The sequence below is a fragment of the Scomber japonicus genome, chromosome 17, assembly GCF_027409825.1.
Source record: "Scomber japonicus isolate fScoJap1 chromosome 17, fScoJap1.pri, whole genome shotgun sequence".
In the NCBI taxonomy this organism is placed as follows: Eukaryota; Metazoa; Chordata; class Actinopteri; order Scombriformes; family Scombridae; genus Scomber; species Scomber japonicus.
The window spans coordinates 21,122,540-21,141,699 of NC_070594.1; the positions used below are offsets into that span (position 1 = coordinate 21,122,540).

The 19,160-nt window shown below is 41.4% G+C and overlaps 1 protein-coding gene across 2 annotated transcripts; it reads right to left on the bottom strand.

The window, feature by feature from the left end:
• Positions 1-226: 226 nt before the first annotated feature.
• On the bottom strand, positions 227-17,528 carry pals1b (protein associated with LIN7 1, MAGUK p55 family member b). 2 transcript variants are annotated; one of them, XM_053336437.1, is made up of 14 exons: positions 17,355-17,528; positions 12,539-13,001; positions 10,734-10,942; positions 8,074-8,151; positions 5,632-5,739; positions 4,533-4,694; positions 4,040-4,117; positions 3,756-3,939; positions 3,137-3,205; positions 2,880-2,951; positions 2,052-2,213; positions 1,612-1,814; positions 1,203-1,313; positions 227-1,046 (listed from the first exon to the last, which is right to left on the bottom strand). In XM_053336437.1, exons 2-14 carry the CDS (start codon positions 12,864-12,866, stop codon positions 870-872), a joined length of 1,941 nt encoding a protein of 646 aa, XP_053192412.1. In that variant the 5' UTR covers positions 12,867-13,001; positions 17,355-17,528; the 3' UTR covers positions 227-869. The 2 variants fall into 2 exon arrangements, with proteins under 2 accessions (XP_053192412.1, XP_053192411.1); XM_053336436.1 differs by having other exon boundaries at positions 5,632-5,751.
• Positions 17,529-19,160: the final 1,632 nt, after the last annotated feature.

Genomic DNA, 19,160 nt, shown 5'->3' on the forward strand with positions numbered 1-19,160 from the left:
ATTTGCAAGGGTTGAATTAGTGCATTTTAGTGCATGTAAGAATACACACTTTGCTACCATACATCAGTGCATACATCCAGCATTCATTCACATGTGTATCTGATTTTTATTAACACTCTTTTCCAGAATTGTGCTTATGGTTTAAATACTCATCAATGAAGGATTTTTTTTAGTTACATGAAATGATAACATAGTGTCTTGTTCATATAGTACTGGTAAAAAAAAAACCCACTCAATCTTCACAATACTTTGCAGCATGATATAGCTAGTAATGATAACCAGCCAGAGACAAAACCTTTTATTTGAGGTCTGTCATCACAGCGTAAAAGAGACAAAACAAAATAATACTGAGACTGGTGCGGTCCAGGTTTTTCTTCTGTATTTCTGAAAGGAAGACATCACACTTTTAAGCAAGTGCTTCTCGTGACATTTACACTCCCAGCTGAGCGTACCGTTTTTCACATCACACGCACAAAATGTAACGATAAAATATTTGGATCCTTTCTGTCTAGAAAATATGTATTTACAATTTTAAATAAGTTAAGAATAGGATAGAAGAGTTTCTATTTGTTCGATAAATTTGCGTAAACCTGTCAGATCGACGAGAACTTTCAGAAAACAAAGAAGAAAAAAAAATAAAATCACTCACAAAGACAGACACACCAACAAAAAGTGTAAGAAATGTGAGTCCATCCCTGCAACGTGTGGTAATGTTCACCTCCTCTACAAACGAGGAGAATGTGCAAGCCCAGTGACAATTTACCACTGTCTTTCCTTTTGATTCAACCGTGCCCCTGGGAACATTCACTTTTGCTCTTTTGTTTCTCTCCTCCTGCCCTGAGGCTCCCTCCAGTGAGATCCTGTGACCTCTAGCACAGCCAGGAGGTGGGCACCCACTGTGGCTCAGTGTCCAGCTTTTCTATCAGCCTGCGCAGCTCATGGAAAGCCTGGCTTGGATCCGTGTTCACAATGGTTGCATCGAAGAAGTGGCCGAAATTCTGCTCCATCTCCCGGGCCTTTTCAATGACCTCCTTCAGCTCTTCCGGCTGCGCACAGAAAACAGGAAATCAGTTTAAGAAGCACAGGGGTGGGTGGCGGGGGTGCTTAATTTTGCAAAAAGATGTCATATTTTTCATGCAAACCGTCATCATTTACAACAACATTTAACTTTTTAAGAGTGAACTCAACGATGCAGTGGGTACCTTTGGTGTTTTTCCCTCTGAGGCCAGCAGGGTGCGTAGTCGTTCCTGAGAAGGAGGAGCGATGAAGATGACATAGGGCTTGAGGTTGGACGATCTTAGCACCCGCAACGACTGAGAGGAGGATGAATAGAGACATTCAAGTACATGAAATGAGAGGGAAAACCAAGACAAAGAAAAAGCAGGTTTAAGATTAGACAAAAAAAACAAAACACCACTGTGCTTTAAGTTTACTCACTCTAAAACACAAAGACAGCTATTTGAGATTTATGTTCAAGACGTGACAAAGAGTCAATATGTTCTGGCTTCAAGGGTTAAAATCGAGACAAAGAGATAAAGGGTTAGGGTTTGGGCTTTGTAATCAGACAAATTAGACACATGAAATGCTGAGAACTGTCCCACAGCTTCCTACCCTGGTGTGCAGGCAGAGCAAACAGATGCGTCCGGAGTTGATGATGTGTCGGACCGAGTCGGTGCTGGTGCCGTACAGGTTCTTCTCATACTCCCCAGACTCAATGAACTTCCCCGCTGACATGTCGCTTTCGAAGCCGGGTCGACTCACGAAATTGTACTCACGCCCGTTCCGCTCATGTATCCTTGGGTTTCTGGTTGTGTCTGAGTCATGAAAGGAGTTAAAAAAAATAAAAGGTTGGATTTGACTTTTGCAAAACAAAAACCTGAAGCTAAACTGGCGCTGAAAGTCTGTAAATTTGAGCTTTTTGCGTAGTGTTGCTTAATGTCAAATGATTTTAATATTAGTTGGTCTCACATTTGAAATCTTGAAATCAGCTGTTGATGAATACAGTATTTGACATAACCGCATCCCCGAGCCATGACAACTTGTGGACTTACGTGGAACAGCGACGGCGAACTTTTCCGGTTCAATGGACAGAAGCCTCCGACGCAACTCATCGTGCCCGCTGTTTGTGGGACCAATCAGAGCGATGGGGCGTTTACGATTGGCAGGCTGGTGATAAAGGGACATCTCCTCATAGGTCAGGATGTCATCAAGGTCTGAAGAGAGAGTTTAGGAGGGGTTAACGTTCTGCTGAAAGATCCCTGACCAACATATAAAATCTCTTCTAACTCTCAGGTTGCCGCTCTGATAAACTCTGACCTTTGACCTCTCTGCAGAGGTTGGAAAGAGATGACAGGATACGGAGATCAATAACAATCTACAGTATTACATTGTTATTCCCTATATGTTTTGCAGTGCAAAATTTTTCCTGCGTCATATCATAAACAAACAAAAACACACAATCACAGCATTCTCTATCAGTGTTTGTGTGTGTTTCTTTGTGTGAAAAAATAACACCACGTTTCTACAAGCCATTTAGGCTCCTGCTGGGCACCTGTTGGTCCATTCTCTGATCCTGTCTGTGAAGACGGGACTAATCTGACCTGTGACACATGAGTTTGGACAAGCTGCTGTGAGAACGACAACATATGTCAGTGTCAACATGACTCCAGCTAATGTGTGGCGTTAATACGACAGTGTGTGGACACTTGGAAGCGGCCCAACACACAGGCAGTATCTCACTGGTGAAAAATGAGCAGCGACAGTAAGACACATTTTGTGGGTTAAGTGCGCAGCTTCTCAACAGACAGGCAACGCACTTTTCAAACTGTTAATCTGCTGTTGAGAGACAGGGAGAAAAAAAAGGAAAAGTAGAGTCTTACCAGTAGTTTTGCTAAAGGTAGAGACACTTTTCTTCCTCTGTTTCTTGCCTTTCTTTGCAGACCAAAGCTTCCCTGGAGAGATGACAAGTAAAAAAAAACACTTTAAAAGGGGGATTATCATTTAATTTGGTTACAACCATCTAGACACCGCCAATTCTATTTTTATGTTTATCAGAGTTGACGCAAAATGTCGGAGTTTGAAAGTCACATCTCTGATTTGTGACCTGACTGGGTGTGTTTCAATGTTATCCTCTTACCTTGGGGCTCTCGACTCCTGTCTGTTATAGTTTTTTTCAAGGTCTCTCTCTGTTGCTGGAAACTTTTTCCTGAGAGAGAAAACCCCAAACAGACTGATCAGTTATCCAACACTGTAAATATAAAAGCTCATATATACTGTGTTTTCTGTTACAAAAGCACATATTCATTTCCAATTCAAATTTTAATGAATGTTAACATTTTGGTTGGTGTTCAATACACACACACTGCTGTCTGGACAGGACCACTATGTACAAGCTGAAAATAGCAAACTAATACATTTCCAAACTTTAATCTTTTCTAAACGCAAAATCATTTATTCAAGACTTTCCAGACATGTGGAGGAACTATGTCAAGCTTTCCATTTCCAGAGCCTAACCTCATCTTCTTTTGGCCTGGGTCAAAGAGTAATCGCAAATAATTCTTAGGTGTTTGTTTTAATCTGCTCAACATGCCAGATGGGTGGTGTTTCCCAACAAGACGGCTCAGGTAATGGCAGGGTACTTAAAAGTCACACTTACCAGTACTTTCCTAAACATTATATCCTTCCAGTTATATCTGGCCCTTATGAAGCGATAAATTACTTATTGATATTCATACTCTGATCTGTCTGATCCCTACCTGGAACGAGTCCAGCCAATGGTTGGTTGTCCTCGTCTCCGTCCCTGTAGGCCTGCCACCAGCTGGGGTCGTCCTGGCTGATGACGTGGAGGATGTCTCCCTTCTGGAAGGACAGGCCCAGCTCCCGACACGGAACGAAGGGGTCATCAGATGGGTCATAGTCAAAGTAAGCTCTTACATGCATCTGAGGACAGACAGGGTTTACAACGTCAAGGTTGGCATTGCATGCATTACAGACAGACGATCTCTCACACACACACGCACCCACATCATTAGAGACTTACCACAGTCTGTCTGTGCGGGGCAGGTTTAATCTGAGAGCTTGGGATGAGGAGGAAGGTAAGCGTGCCATGCATTTGTTGCTGAAGGAGAAGATGAGACGCAATGAATTAAAGATGACAGGGACAGCATTTCCAGAACACAAAATTATTTAAGGAGCTAATTCGGTTAACAATGTTTTATTGATCTGCAGTTTGATAAGGACAATCTCTTAAATATATAATGATGTACAGTGACTTTAAAGCTTTTGTCTTTACCCTTAATTCCATGTTTGCAAGAATTTCTGTTCACACTGACTATTACACTTTTTAAACAATCTTTCAGTACTTTATACATTCAATTTAAATTAAGAATTTTAACAGTGACATATGTTGCGTTACAGTGCATTCAGTTTCCAAGGCATCAAACTGAGACAATTTGCCATGATTTACAGTAAACATTCCTCTAAAAAGCCACTGGATGTTACTGAACACCACTTTGACACCTCCTGGTTCTCACCAGTAAATCGTGGACTTCATTGACGTGTTTCCCACGAACAGGAATGCTGTTGATTTCCAGGATCTCATCTCCCTCACTGAGGAGGCCGCTCCGCTCTGCCGCCCCGCCTTTCACCACACGGCTCACCACCACACTGTCCATGTCATTACGTACTGTCGCACCCTGAAGGCCACACATGCACATTCTTATAAATGACTGGAAATAACAAACCGGGGAATCGATACGTAAATAAACTCGAAGTAGAAGACAAAGTATTTTCCAAGATTACACAGAACACAGAGATGAAGGGTGGAAGCAACAGCTAGAATAAACAGAGACATGTCACACATAGTGAACATCATTGTGCTATTAACAGTTTCTAATGAGGGGCCTGGAGTTCATATTGACTGGTTTGGAGATACACTGACAGGTCAAGGTGATAAATGTGAGAGGTGGAGGAAACATGGTGACGGCTGGGAGTAAAAACCTATTCCAACACCTTACACACAAGAACACAATATTCATGGACACTAATGATCCATATACTGTATGTCTGCCAGGTCCATTTGTCTTCATGCTTTGTTGTTTTTTTAAATGTGGTAATTTTTCAGATTCACTGTACTGTTATATCCAACATAGTGTAGAATTACACAATGTTCCTCCTCTCATTGTACAACTGGTAGCTTTTGTACATTGAAAAAAACAGAGCAATTTAAAGGTGCAGTGTGAAGAATTTAGTGGCATCTACCAGAGCGGACTTGGCATAAATAGAATATAATATTCATATTCTAATCAGCGTATAATTACCTGAAACTAAGAATCGTTGTGTTTTTGCTACCTTAGAATAAGCCCTTTATATCTATAGAGGGAGCAGGTTGTCCCCCATGCATGCTGCCATGTTGCACCGCCATGTTACTACCATAGCCCAGAATGGACAAACCACACACTGGCTCTAGAGAGGGACTTTCACATTTTTCATGAGCTTCACAGGCACCATAACCTCACCGCCAGATGCCACTAAATCCTATACCCTGCACCTTTAAATGACCTACACTGTGAGGAAACCTATGGATGCGGTAATGCCAGCAGGTGTGAGTGGTTAAAAAAAGACTCATCTCACCAGCGGAGTGTCGCGGGTCTTCTCCAGGCGCACCAGTTTAACCGTCTCTCCGAGATACTGGGTCACGTTTTCCTCTTCCATTTCGTGTACTGCCACACTGTCATGGACCTGCATGAGTGCCTGCCACATAAACGCACACACACACACCAAAAAGAACGTGGACACACATACAAACAAACATACGTGTACATACACAATTTTTACAAACACGTAACAGACGGAAACACAGACATAGAGGAAATACGTAGGAGGCGGTGTGAGGATAAGAAAACAAATGGTTTGCATACATGCTATTGTTTAGAACTAGTATTGATTAACAAAAAATGATTATAGCATGGTTTACAACATGACACACATTTATTAAGTGGTTTGCACTGATCGATGTAAACTGATGGACAATAAGATACCAAAAGAGTTTCCACACCTACTCTCTTTAACGTGCACCCGATCTCTTTAATGACCCCAGTCAGCAAACCCACCTCTAAGCCAGATATAATACACAGATTGGTCCTTCACTTCATTTAATGTGACAGGCGCTCCGTACCCCACAATTAATAACAGTCGGTCCAAATTAGTTTCTCTATCCTGCAGCAGAGGGGACCTGAGAGAGCGGAGGCTGGGCTAAGCTTTGGCGGACATACAATCCTTCTTAATCTCCCCCTGCATTTAGGAGTCAAGATCCTCTGCCATCAATCATCAAACACCTTCGGCTTCACCGCTTGTGAGGAAACGGTGTCTTAGAAAACCAGAAAAGGCAGAAAGTAGACCTGAGGGGGCTCTACCCCTCTCACGCATGTACCTGTCTCCATTAGTTTTGGGTGAGAGGTTGTTTATTAACACAGACTATGGGGTGACTCGGCTCCTCTGCAGGGAGCCTGCATAATCTGTTCCACTTTCTGTGCCACAAGGCAAGCTCACATCACATCACACCGCCTCCGCTGGCTATACGGATCCGACTCAGTGGACGGGTTAACGGGCCAGTGGATGACTGGTAGTTCACACGGTCACATGGGTCAAACATCAGACCCCTGGCACCCCATTGTCAGGACCCTCAACCGTAAAATCACACCAGAGTCACCCCACCTGAGGTCTTTTCTCACCTTTCTGCCTTGCTAATGGACGATGACAGTCTGATAATGTGGCTACTTTTTTTCCACTACAGAAGAATTACTGAAGCTGACAAATATAGAGCATCAGCAGCTGAGGCCATGCGCTCAATTTAACCAAAACCCGAGTCTTGACACCACTGCATATCGAGACTTTTTATAATGCACCTCTCCTTAAACAGCTGTTGAGGTGAACTGCCTGTATCTGAGACGTCTAATCCTTTCCTTAAAGATGGAAACACGTGGCACACCAAAGATGAACATCTTAATTGTCCATTTAGTCAGCTGTGGCAACAGCAGCAGTAATTTACCGTAAGATCATTACTAAACAGGTCACAGCCAAAGTTAAAATGGTTTCAGGACAGATATTTTACCTTTTTGTTAATGCTTTAGAAAACACACTCTGATAATGTAATAGTCTGCATAGTCCTTTAATTTGTCTGCTCACTTTAGCTACTAGTCCCTTAAGAGAAGCCTGGAACAGACGTTTTTTATTGCTGAGAGAGATTCATGGTGTTTGTCTGATGTCATTACCGTTTTTGTCAGTAAACCTAAAACCCACCTTCAACCCACCATCTTTTTTTTCTCTTAAATTAATTTTAAATAAATTGACGAGCACTCAAAGAAGGCACCAATCATGTTTCTTCATTACCGAGAGGGCTGACCCACGCTACAACCTAATTTAAAAACACCACCTACATTAATCTTTTGAACAAAACATGCACTAGCTGACCTTGAAAAAAGGGACCTTTTTCACATTCTGACTAACAACTAATAACAACAGACAGAATGAATGTTTCATTTAAGATTTAATCTGTAAAGCAAGCGTCGGGCCCTTGAGTGTCCTTGAACCAAATAATAAATCCCAGCCAGCTCAAGGGACGCCAACGTGATCTTACAACTTCTTTAATGAAGTGCTGGCTCTGTATCTTTCATTCTTTCCTGATGTACAGTATACAGTATACAGTATCACGTTGGAGCAATGGGTCATTTAGTCTGAATTTTAACTAAGTGCAGGGTACAGGGTGAAAAAGTGAGACCTTCATCTGTCTTTGAGCTGTTAGGTCCCATTTTTCCCTCTCATAGTTAAAAATTGTTCTATACTTAACCCTGACCTCTGACCTCCCAGTGGAAGGTGCAGGAGAAACAATTACCCTATTGGAATTAATAAAGTATAACATTAATTGCATTTCCACCATTCCAATTATCCACATATTAACTAAATAAATGAGTTGGCCTGTAAGGCTCTGTGCGCTGACTGAGGCCCGCTGGTGTTAATCATATTGCAGGTTGAAGGGAGATATGAAAAGTCACAGCTGGCAAGCTGACACCTGACCTGGAGATGAGGATTGGTGAGCAGAGCCTTGAGCTCCAAACCCTCCTTCTGCTGGTTAGACTGAAGAATCTTCTGCACCTGAACGGAAATACAGACACAAACACAACTGTATGAAAACTGAACTATAAGCAAAGTAAACTTGGAACTGATTAAGACTTTAATACCAATTTTACATCTTCTCTGGTAATTCTCTACATAATAAGAATTATATTGGATTAAAAAGCTTGAATGTTTTCACTTCAGTTTCATGTTTTTAAGACTAATGTCAATAAATCTCGAGTCAAGTTAAGACTGAAATAATTCAGCTAATTTAACTGTGACTATATATTTTTTGATCAGGCAAAACTTTGACAGAATAGATAAATAGACTTTATCAAACCCAAAAGGAAAATGTGTATATTATATATTCTATCAATCATGTTACTGGCTTTCTTCATTAACAGGCCAACTGTATGAAAGAAGAGAATTAGGGGGTCACACATGCACAAACAAAGTATTTCAGTCTCCTCTGCTAAGTCACAGCAGGATTTCACATTCCTGACAGAAAGGTGCTCCATAATCGCCTGGCTGAAAAGCAACTGGTTGTTACACTTGGAAAAACAACACAATCCAAAATTCATTTTCTTTCTTCTTTCTGTGTGTTTCACTAAATTTAACAAGCGTACACTTGGAAAGCTTCTATATGAACAACAGCATATTACACTCCACTCTGCTCCATTGTTACTTCGCTCTCTCCTCCTCCTCCCTGATATACGGTTCCTATTTTAATCATTTGGTTTCTGTGTTGTCGCTTGGTGGGAAGACGCTATTGTCTGCGGCTTGGCTTATTTTATTCTTGTGTGACAGTAGTCATTTTACTGTTTCTCTGTCTTTCTGCCTCTCCCTCTTCTTCTTCGTTTCCTGTTTAGAACTCAGAGTTCCTCCTTTACACTAATCGAAGCTCTCACTAACAAGGTGACACACTTTCCCCTCCTCCTTCTCCTCCCCTCTCCTCCCCTCTCTCCCTCCCCACCCACAGCAGCGCAGCGCCTGGGCCCACACTGCTGCTGTAAGCTGCTGGAGTTTCTTTTTCTGGCCGCCCAGATCCTGGCCTCCTTCCTGCGGTGTGCTGCGTTGCTCAGCCAGCACCGCGGGCTGTTGGGAGATTAGTTTACCCGTGGGCCAATCTGAGTGTCACACAGCACAGCCACTTAGTTTAGACACACTGCAGCTCAAAACGTTGCGCGTTGTTAAGCTCTTCGGGAGCCGAGCCTGGTGGGCGATTGCACACACTGATTCACTGTCCGCAGGAAGACAACGTGCTGTGCTGTGCTGTGCTGTGCTGTGTCGTGTGTGTGTGTGTGTGTGTGTGAGGCGAAACGGATCATCTCACACAGCCCCTCTATCTTCAAACCACTCCTGTCAAGACTGGAATAACAATTCTGGTAGTAGCACTGCTGCTGGGTGCCCTCTGAATGAACTCTCTGCAGCTCATAGCAGCCTGTTTCATCTACACAAGTTTGACTCTTACACATCTAGCCATCAGCTAAAAATCATACTGCACCAGTGTGATTGCTCTGAAAAGCCTGTATTACATTATTTCATGTTACACCTATCAGGAGTTGACACTAATCCTAATGAAGTGGGTGTGGGTGTAGCCAGTCATAGATATATAGAGCTTTTAGCTAATTTGTAGCAAACCATATCACAATTTCTGTTTTTCTGCGAGGACCGGGCTCTGTGTGACAGGCTGCGTTTGAGCACTCAGCTTCCACATGCTCAACTCTGCTGGAACACAAGTCAATTACTGTCGCTTTGCTTCGGTGGAGGCCAGCTGGCTTGTGTCGTGTCGACGAGAAAGTCAGGTGTGTTTGAGTCCCACCGACTCACGCGCGAACACTCAGACGGTTTCCTGCTGTCTGTCACTCTCAGGATGCAGGGTGAACGCAGAAGTCAAATCAAAAAAGACTGTAATGATTTATACTAACCATATAACCACTTGAATACCAAACATTACTTCAGTACTTTACATTTCATGCCTTCATTGTCCCTTTTGTCATCTTATCCTCTCCTGCCGCTCAACCTGCTATTTTAATTGCGCCTCTTTTCCACACAAACTAGCTTCTTTCAACTATTTTTACAGCTCACTCAATTTTCATGCATGGCCCCGATCCCACAAATCCCCTCATTTTTGTTTTCACTCACCTTGTTAATTAATCAGACTGGCATGGCTGTCTTTTGGGCAGCTTTGGCAAATTAATCATCACCTTAAGCCAAGATTTCTCATGCTCCACTGAGTTCACTCAGTTGCTCTACTCACATAAGAGCATGCCTGTAAATATAAGCTAACAAGGTCCAAACCACAAATTGGCGAGTAGAGTCTGTGCACCTTTATGCACAAGCTGCCTCCTCTGTGGAGACTGCTGCTAAAGTAGTCTCATGAGGTACAGAATTGAAATGGTGGCTATTCTCACTGATTCAGTTTCTCCTGGAGCTGTGGATACTTGCATTTAAAAGATCCAACAGAAGAAACTAACCACTGATGCAATACTAACAGCGGGATTACTTCTGTAACTTCTTACTGCAGCAAACTCACACTGTTCCCACGTAATGTTTGTGTCCAGTTTTAACAAGTGTAAAAAGAAAGAAAACAGCAGCTGCAAAATGACCATGGTGTGTACCTCCTGGCAGAGGTCCTGTGCTTGTACTGTGAGAGGTGAGGAGGTGTTGCTTCTGTTCATATTCTGGGACACAGCGTTGTAGATGTTGTAGGCATTCTTGAAGTCCTCCTTGGCAAGAAGCTGCAGTACCAGCTCAACATCCAGCTGGCTCTGGGTGTCAGTCAGGCTGTGCTGCACACACTTCAGAGCCTGCAGGAACTCCTCCAGTTCTGGGGAAAGAGGCAGCGACAGTGAGGGAGACAGCACAGAGAAACTCAGGAGTTTTTAACTTCTTTCTGATGTGGATTTTTTCTTATTTTGTTTACCTCTTGCGAAATAGCTTGTGGATGTCGTTCAGCAGCCAAATCTCCCATATCTTTAAGTCAAAAAGTTCCCACCAGCACATTCTACCTACATTTGACCTATTAATGCCAGATGCTGGTCAGAGATGGAGTCACAATGAGTGGGAGCTGGCACTGTTAAATTCATCTGAATCCATATATTACAGATTTCCATATTATGATGCAGGAATAGTCAAAGTACTAAATGTTATTGATGCACACTTAGAAAACAGGGTTCAGTTTTTGTTACTGTAAGTATTATTGTGTTGCTATTACTTCTTAGTTTCATATAGAGGATTGATGACTTGTTTTGTTGCAGTTCCAGTTTCCAGTGTGCAGGACTCTATTTTAGGGGACATTTTTCCTGACTTTTCTTCTCTAGTCAGCGATGCAGAGAAACCAAACTGTGGTCTCTGCAATAGAGGACTAGAATTTCACTCCTGCGTGCGAGAGTCTTTGTTTTTATTCGTGTCAGACTTTCACTTCACTTCAAGGGATTCTGTGGTGTTTAAAGTGGAGATTTATCCTGGCAGACAGTGTGGATATTTCCTTGTAATTTTATGGATTTCTTTACTTTATTTGGTCTTTTTGTGAACATTAATGCAACGACTGACCCCGTAAAGTAATATGTATTATTAACTAGATTGAGAAGAGCAGATTTAATTATTGGAATTCTACAATGCGATAATAATATTAACTGCGCACCAATCTAACAGAAATGCACACTTTCTTTCCTTCAGAGTCAGGTTGGATAAAGACCCCTTCATCTGACCACCAACGTCTAACTATTACAATCAATGTGCTGCTAAGAAAGGTGAATGATTTTAATGTTTTTTGATGTACTTAAAACTCAATAGTAATCATATACATTAAAATGTACTATTTGAATGCTCTACTCAAGGAAATTACTCCTGTAGGTCCGCCTTGAACCGTGACAAATGTTTTAAAGTAATCTTTCTGCTTTTTGATCCAGAAAATTGCAAGGGCATCTTACACTGATAAACAACTGTGACTCCTGTTCCCATGAGACACTGACGCAATAAAACTGTGAGATTCAAATAAGTCACTGAATAAATCCACCAACAACCAAATTCAACAAATATTTACAAGTCAACTTAAAATATTGTATTTGTTCATGGACACTAGATCAAATCTTCTGTGAACAAATTAATGAAAGATTTTGTTTATTTTTCTGTGATCACTCGTGGGTTTTTTTTTGTGCTCTTCAGTCAACAGTTGGGAAATGGTGGACAACCACTAAAACACATCACCCTCCTCCGCTGCCGCCCTCTGCTCCGCCCCCTCTATACTCATTGTTTTCACTCCTTTTGTTTTTCACTGAGTTTTTGTCCAACCTCACAACTCCCCCTTTCTTTTCTGAGCTCTGCATTGCTCCTTTCCTTTGTAACCTTCTTTCCTCCTTCCACCCTCAACGACCCCCGTAAAGACCCCTAAACCCTCACTGCTCTCCTCATCGCAACTCACCGGCTACATGAACCTGGGCGGACACCTCTTTCTTGGCTTTTTCCTTCCCCTCGAAGGTGGGATTGTCGATGCCCACTTTGGGGTTCTGTGACAGCTTCTTGAGTCTCAGCGAAGCGTTGGGGTCGATGTCGTGCTTCGCCCTGTTGTCTTCCTCTCTCTTCTTCCTCAGCTCCTCCTGGTAGTGCTGGATCCTCTCCATTTGTGTACTGCAGTTTGGAGATTTGACAAGGCCACCCTCCTCCCCTGGACAGTCCACCGCCCTCTCCCTGTGGCTCTTCATCTGACCAGAGGGCTCTTGTACAAAACCGTTCATATGGGATGTGATCATCTCTGCTGGACCAGCTCAAACCAACCCAGCGTTTACTGAGGTCTGCTTGGGTGTTATGAGTAGCTGGTGCTGGGACAGCTCAGATCAGGGGCCATATCATGCCAGCAGAGGATGTACTTTCTGTAAGCTGTCATCCTGAAATAATAAAAGAAAAAAGAGTGTTAAAATTGAATTTTTCTTGTTCATTGTTACTCATGAAACACCTCATACACACTGACAACTTCAGGTGTTAGTTCAGTTTAATCGAACACTGGAGGAGTTACCCGGCTCGTTTGGGCAGGTGTGAACACAGCACTTGGGTGTGGACCAAAAGTGAGACCTAGTTGAAGAGGCAGTTTCAGTCCAGGTACAAGTGAACTGTGGTACAGTTAGTTTGTGGTATGAGTAACATAGATCCAACCTCAACTGCTGGAAACTTTGTACAATTTTTGGATTAAACCAGCTCCTGTAGCCAGCGGCACTGTGTATTATATGTGTGTGCTCATTATGTTCTCCATTCTCCTTTTCAGCTGACTTAGGGCGGCAAGTCTTCTGCATAATGAGTGATGACACTGTGACCGTGGTTTTGGGGTGGGGGTGGGGGGCGGCATCTCACCACAGTTTAATTCATTTATGGAAAACGTAACACACTGTCCTCTAGACGTTGCCTTAAGGTGTGTTCAAATGCTGCCATTCTGCTCGTACATTTTGGTCTGGTATAGAGCCCAAATGAAGAAATACCAATTCTACCAATCGTCCATTTTGGATAGTTAACAAGAAAGAAACAGTGACAATTTCCACATGACTTTTGTTGATACATTATAGTTATTTTGAAATTTGGGAAATATTTTGTTGCAATTTGGGGAAAATGCAACAAAATAGTGACTCATCCACTGATTCAGACCAAAGCAAAAATGCCCTTAAATGACAGTGCTAACAATACTGGAGTCTAGAGCTGTGGTTTCCAATACATTTGTACTTTGTGTTATATTTTACAGATGATAAACTCGGAGCCATTTTTTACTTTTTTTTTTAAAATACCTTCATAATTATTACAGCTTTAGACTCTCTAATGCCAATATTGATTTAAATGAAATATAAACATTAATGTATATGTGCATTTCTTTTTCTTCCAGCTGGTTGTGTGTGGATCAGGGCCAACATTTGCTCCTTCCTCCTCTCATCAATCACACTGCTAATCTAAACTCCTCACATGGAAAGCTCTCTGCTCTTAGCTCCCTGAAATCCCTCCAGTTCAGCCTGGTCCAGCCCTCTACACCTGTCCCGTCCTCATGAACAAGATCAATTGAAACATCCGTCTGTAGCCTACGATTTTCTAAATACAGACGTTTCATTTGAATGTGATGCCTTGACACACGACTAATACAGCTATTACTACCTGATCTGCTATTACTGTGATTGCTGTGGATTACGATCTATTCTAAGGACGCTACCCGCATTAATCTGGATTAGCAAATGTGGTTGTATGACGGAGATGTTCACAGAAATCATTAAGCAAGAACAGTTACCGTGTGAGCGTGAAAGTGTTTCTGCACAGGCCAGAATCGAGGGTACATGTCTCGAAAGCTATTGGTGTGTCTTCATCTTATACATAATGACATTAGCTTGTGTTTAATCACCATGCAGTATCTTAAACAGGCCTCTCTCTCCAGTCTGCTATGGCTTAAATACACGGCAGGTTTAACACATAACTGTATGCATCTTGCCAGGAATCAGATTTGAAAAACTTGTGAAACACGTGAACTACCCTCATTACCGATTAACGGTTAAAGACAACTTTATGTGCGCATAGGCAAAAACCATCATGTACCATGTGGATAAGAGCAGGTTTGGAGGCACTTTTGAGGCTTGTGTCATATAGAAAGTCATACACTTATGTCATCTTCCACCACTTAGCAGCCCTCCCCCTCTTCTACCTACTTCCCACAGCTAATTACGTTTGGCAGGTCTATCCCCCCACCGGCTCTTGGTCCAATCTCCCAAACCCCTCCCCTACGGAAGTGTTTAGCTCCGTTTAGAGTGGCGGGTGACAAACAGCAGAGACTGCCAGCGGGCCATCTGTTCCTGTGGGCTTAATTAAGCCCAGGATCTCATGCTCTACTCTAGCTCAGTGACCACAGCAGCACTGGGAGGGACTCTGGGACAAGGACACCTGTGTGAAAGAATGAGGATAAATGCATTTGCACACCTAGATGTAACAAGCAACAACATATATAAAATCTGGTGTCTGTGGGATACATTAAGGTCCGCGGTGAGATCACAGAGGGAGTGAAATATTTATGCTAACTTGACTATTAGCTAATCATATTGGTGTGATGTGATTATACGGTGACATTGAAGCTCATATCGGCCCATCAGTCCATTAACTGTATAGCAGGTGCCAGCAATTAGGGACACTGACACCATGACACCATGGGACAGTGTTTTTTTTAGAATTTTTTATTGGGGATCAGGGAACCAGCATGGTGGAAACATATGCTTTGTATATTTCTTTTAATTATTTTAAAAATAAAAATGATTTATAACACTGTTACCCAGGCAGATGTCATTTTTCTCAATAATAAGTTAAGGATAGTAGCTTAGTTTAATACTCATTTGGCTAAAAAAGAAAAAAAAACAGAGTTGTACTTGATTAGTTATCCACACATGATTAACAGCAGCTTGCTTCCTTTATGGCGGACAACAAATCTGTTATAGTCAAATGGACTAAAGTGTGGAATTAAAAAAGTGTTATCACACATTAAAATGTAACTTATTTATTAGACATTAATTTCAGCCCCATGCTTTGATCTATTAGCATCGCACAATCATGCTTTTAAAGCCCCTGCTGGTGTGTAATCAGTATTATGTGTAATAAGATTATATTCACTGGGATTTACACCGGCCTTGTATTTAATTTGTTATCTACAGCAGATTTGTGAAAAATGTTTTTGAAGTTTTGATGGGAACTATGAAAGTCAAAACTTCAGCTTTCATCAGGGGGGCCAAATATTTTTGCTGGAAGGCCGGATTTGGCACACAGGCCTCTATTTACCTATGACTGCTGTACGGAGGGCAAAATAATTGACTGAGGAGGGTATGAGATGAGATGGCCCAGGAACACAGGTACAAAGTATCCATTAAATCCCATTAAACTCTTAAAGTGGATAAACTATGACCTCCAGTTAGTATTTGCAAATGAAAAGCAGTTGCTTAAATATATGACACAACAAAACTCAACTGCCAGAAATTTGCCATACCACTTATAACATAGTGTGTCTTCCTTTAACGTCTCTGGTCAAATTAGACAATTGATGCAATGTTGCAAATCAATGCACAGGATTGTTTTATGCTCATATTTGACTTTTATATGATTTCTGAATCAATGTGTGGGAGTTTCTTGATTTGTTGATTTTTATATGTGCTCGATTCGCCTTAAACAAACATTTCCATCTGGTTATTTTATTTATTAACAGTTTCTCAATTGATGAGTGCCATGCACTGTGCCTGCCTGTCCCTGATTAACTTACTGTATATCAGTGCTACTCATTCTGAAGTAGACAGACCAGGGGATGGAAAGAGTACCACAATATCCTCCATTAGCAATACTGTTGAGTCACATATGTAAAAACAGTGAGGTCATGTTTATCACATACAGTATACCTGTTGAAGACTACTCTAGCTCAGGTTAAATTTACTGCAGTTCACTGGACACAGGCATGCTCACAACTCTGTGATGCCTATTAGAATAGTGACCTTTCCTTTAGGGAAGTCTTTTCTTTCAGTCATGTCTTTACAAGTCATATCCTTACAAGTCGAGTCACGATTTATCATAATCTTCTCTGTATGTAACCTGTAAAGTTACCCTGCAACCAAATGAACATCTACTCAGTGAATTGCAGATTTCGCAATATTCACATAAAAGTACTTGTCTAATGCCATTCAGTTACACCTCATGTAGTGACTAACACTAACCCTTAATCCACCTCTGCCAGGATTTGTTTTCATAACAGCCACGTTGGTCACTTAAATGTTGTGTACACTGAGTTTCTGCGGGTTCATCCTCCACCACCACATCCATGACTATTATTAGCTAACTTCCATGCACACACTCACAGGGTGGAAATAGAAATAGTGTCATTCATTCGTCATACTTTTGTGGTTTAACAATTGGCTGTTGCTGGCGTGGCTAGAGGTTAGTTAAGGTAGCTAAGACCTATTTCATGATGCGACCACTTTAACGGTTTAGCTATTATTATGAAATTTTAATTGTTCGTTGTGTTAAACTTTACAAACAACTAAGCAACGCTGTAGCATATTCATTCACGGTGGCAACTGTAGAATTGGAGCAAATACTCTTACTCATTTTTATGTATTTACTAGACATTAACGTAGCAATAGCAAGCAAATTAGCTTATTAGCCTGGTACCGCTAACAGCGAGTCAACTGCGTAGCTTAACGGTGATAAGTGTTAGCTGTCCCGTAACACACTGCGAGTAACTTACTCACCACTTTAAAGATGGCTTGTGTAGTTATGGCCAAGAATCACGTTTTCCTTTATAATCCAGCGCTCATGAAGTGTGGGTTTTATTCACATAAAGGGGTCATAACACAGCAAAAGCTCTCCCCCGGTCTTCACGGGACCGCGTCCAGCCCCTGCAGTGAGTTTTGTCCAGGCACAGACGGGACACTTGTGGCCATTGCTGTGAAACTGCGCCTGGTGTTTTGAGTCGTCTCCCTGGCAACAGTACGACTCTTCAGCGCCCCCTCTCTGCGGGACGTGTAATGACCGCGTTTCACAGGCTGCAGCCAGGAATCCAAAGGTGATTATCAGAGGTCAATGAAGCACACATCTTTTCCATAAGTAAAAGAAGCAGCACAACACTCACGCATATACATTTTTCAGTTATCAGGCTACTATTCAAGTTGAAGAACACAAGTATTAGCAGCAAAATTAAAGTTAAAGTATTGTAGTAAAAGTAGAGTAAAAGTTCAAAACCACTGGTTTCATCTTTAACAATGTGCAGTAGCCTATTTTAAAAACTTGGTATATTATCCATTGTGTCGAATCTTCATCTGAAAAGTAATGTAGTGGTGTATAAAGAATAATATTTCCATGTGAAATGTGGTGGAGTGGAAATATAACCTAGTATGAACCTAGTATGTTTTACTCAAGTAAAACACAAGTGTGTTGAAACTAAGCTTAAGTCCAGTACTTGAGTCAATGTACACCACTGAAAGTAATTATTCAGAAATCCAAATATTACACTGTGTTAGGCCTATATTTGACTATAATTATTGATACATTAATGTGGAGGCATCACTTTAATGTTACAGTAAAGGTGGAGCTTCAAATACTTCCTATACTGATGGGTAGCTTTGACTATAATAATGCATCTTCATTTGTTTGTTAATTATATTTTGTATTAATAATATGAAAGCTAAAAGCTGTCCGATAAACGCAGTACAGGAAAAAGTGAAATAATTGCCATTAAAGTATAAAGTAGCACAAAATGGAATTACTCGATTAGTATAAGTTGATCAAAATTGTACTAAGTGCAGTGCAGTGCATGGTTCATCTACACAGGTATATTCACTTACAATGCTTGATTAAATCATCTCTTGGTGTGTGAACAGACTGACATCTCCCTCAGATTCTTTGTCAATTGTATTGCACCTGAGCATGAAATGAAAACATTCAAAAGCGCAAGTACCTCAAAATTCTTCTTATGGCATTTCTGCTAATGTACTTACTGTAACTCTCCACAGACTCACAAACCTACAGCCAGATCCTTCAACTGGTGAATATACAGCACCTGTAATTTATACTGTATCTCCAAAATTAACTGTCCCTCAAAGATTTCAGCCAGCAAAATGAGGGATGGGACCATTAAATTCTTATTTTTTATGAAGACAGTCAGTAATCACTAATCATTCTGTTATCTAGTTATACTCCGAATTACGTAAATAAATTATGGGGAAACAAACAGACTCTTAGTAAATCTCTTGTTGCTCTGACATTTTGTCTGCCTATAAATAAAAGACACACAAATTGCACTTAAGGATACGAAAAACACTGATGGTAAATTCTACATTCATCCTCACACTGATCCTTTTATATTCACCACACTATATGCACATTCACATAGATGAATTTAACTAAGTTCTTGTCACAGCATTATTAATCATCACTAGCTAATGGGATCTACTGTCATTTCACCTTGCAGAGCAGAACAGAAACTGTCTAATCTCATGCAGCCTCAGAAATATCTTCACCAAAGCCTGAAGCTGCCTTTTTCCTGCTGTATTTTCTAT

Bases quoted from the DNA above. Each gene is read 5' to 3' on its own strand.
- pals1b (XM_053336436.1), bottom strand. From the start codon at position 12,866: ATGATCACATCCCATATGAACGGTTTTGTACAAGAGCCCTCTGGTCAG. The intron at 4,695-5,631 runs GTGAGATGAGTC...TGTGGCCTTCAG, and splicing joins AGACCCGCGACACTCCGCTG to GGTGCGACAGTACGTAATGA. The intron at 2,952-3,136 runs GTAAGAGGATAA...TCATCTCTCCAG, and splicing joins CAGGAGTCGAGAGCCCCAAG to GGAAGCTTTGGTCTGCAAAG.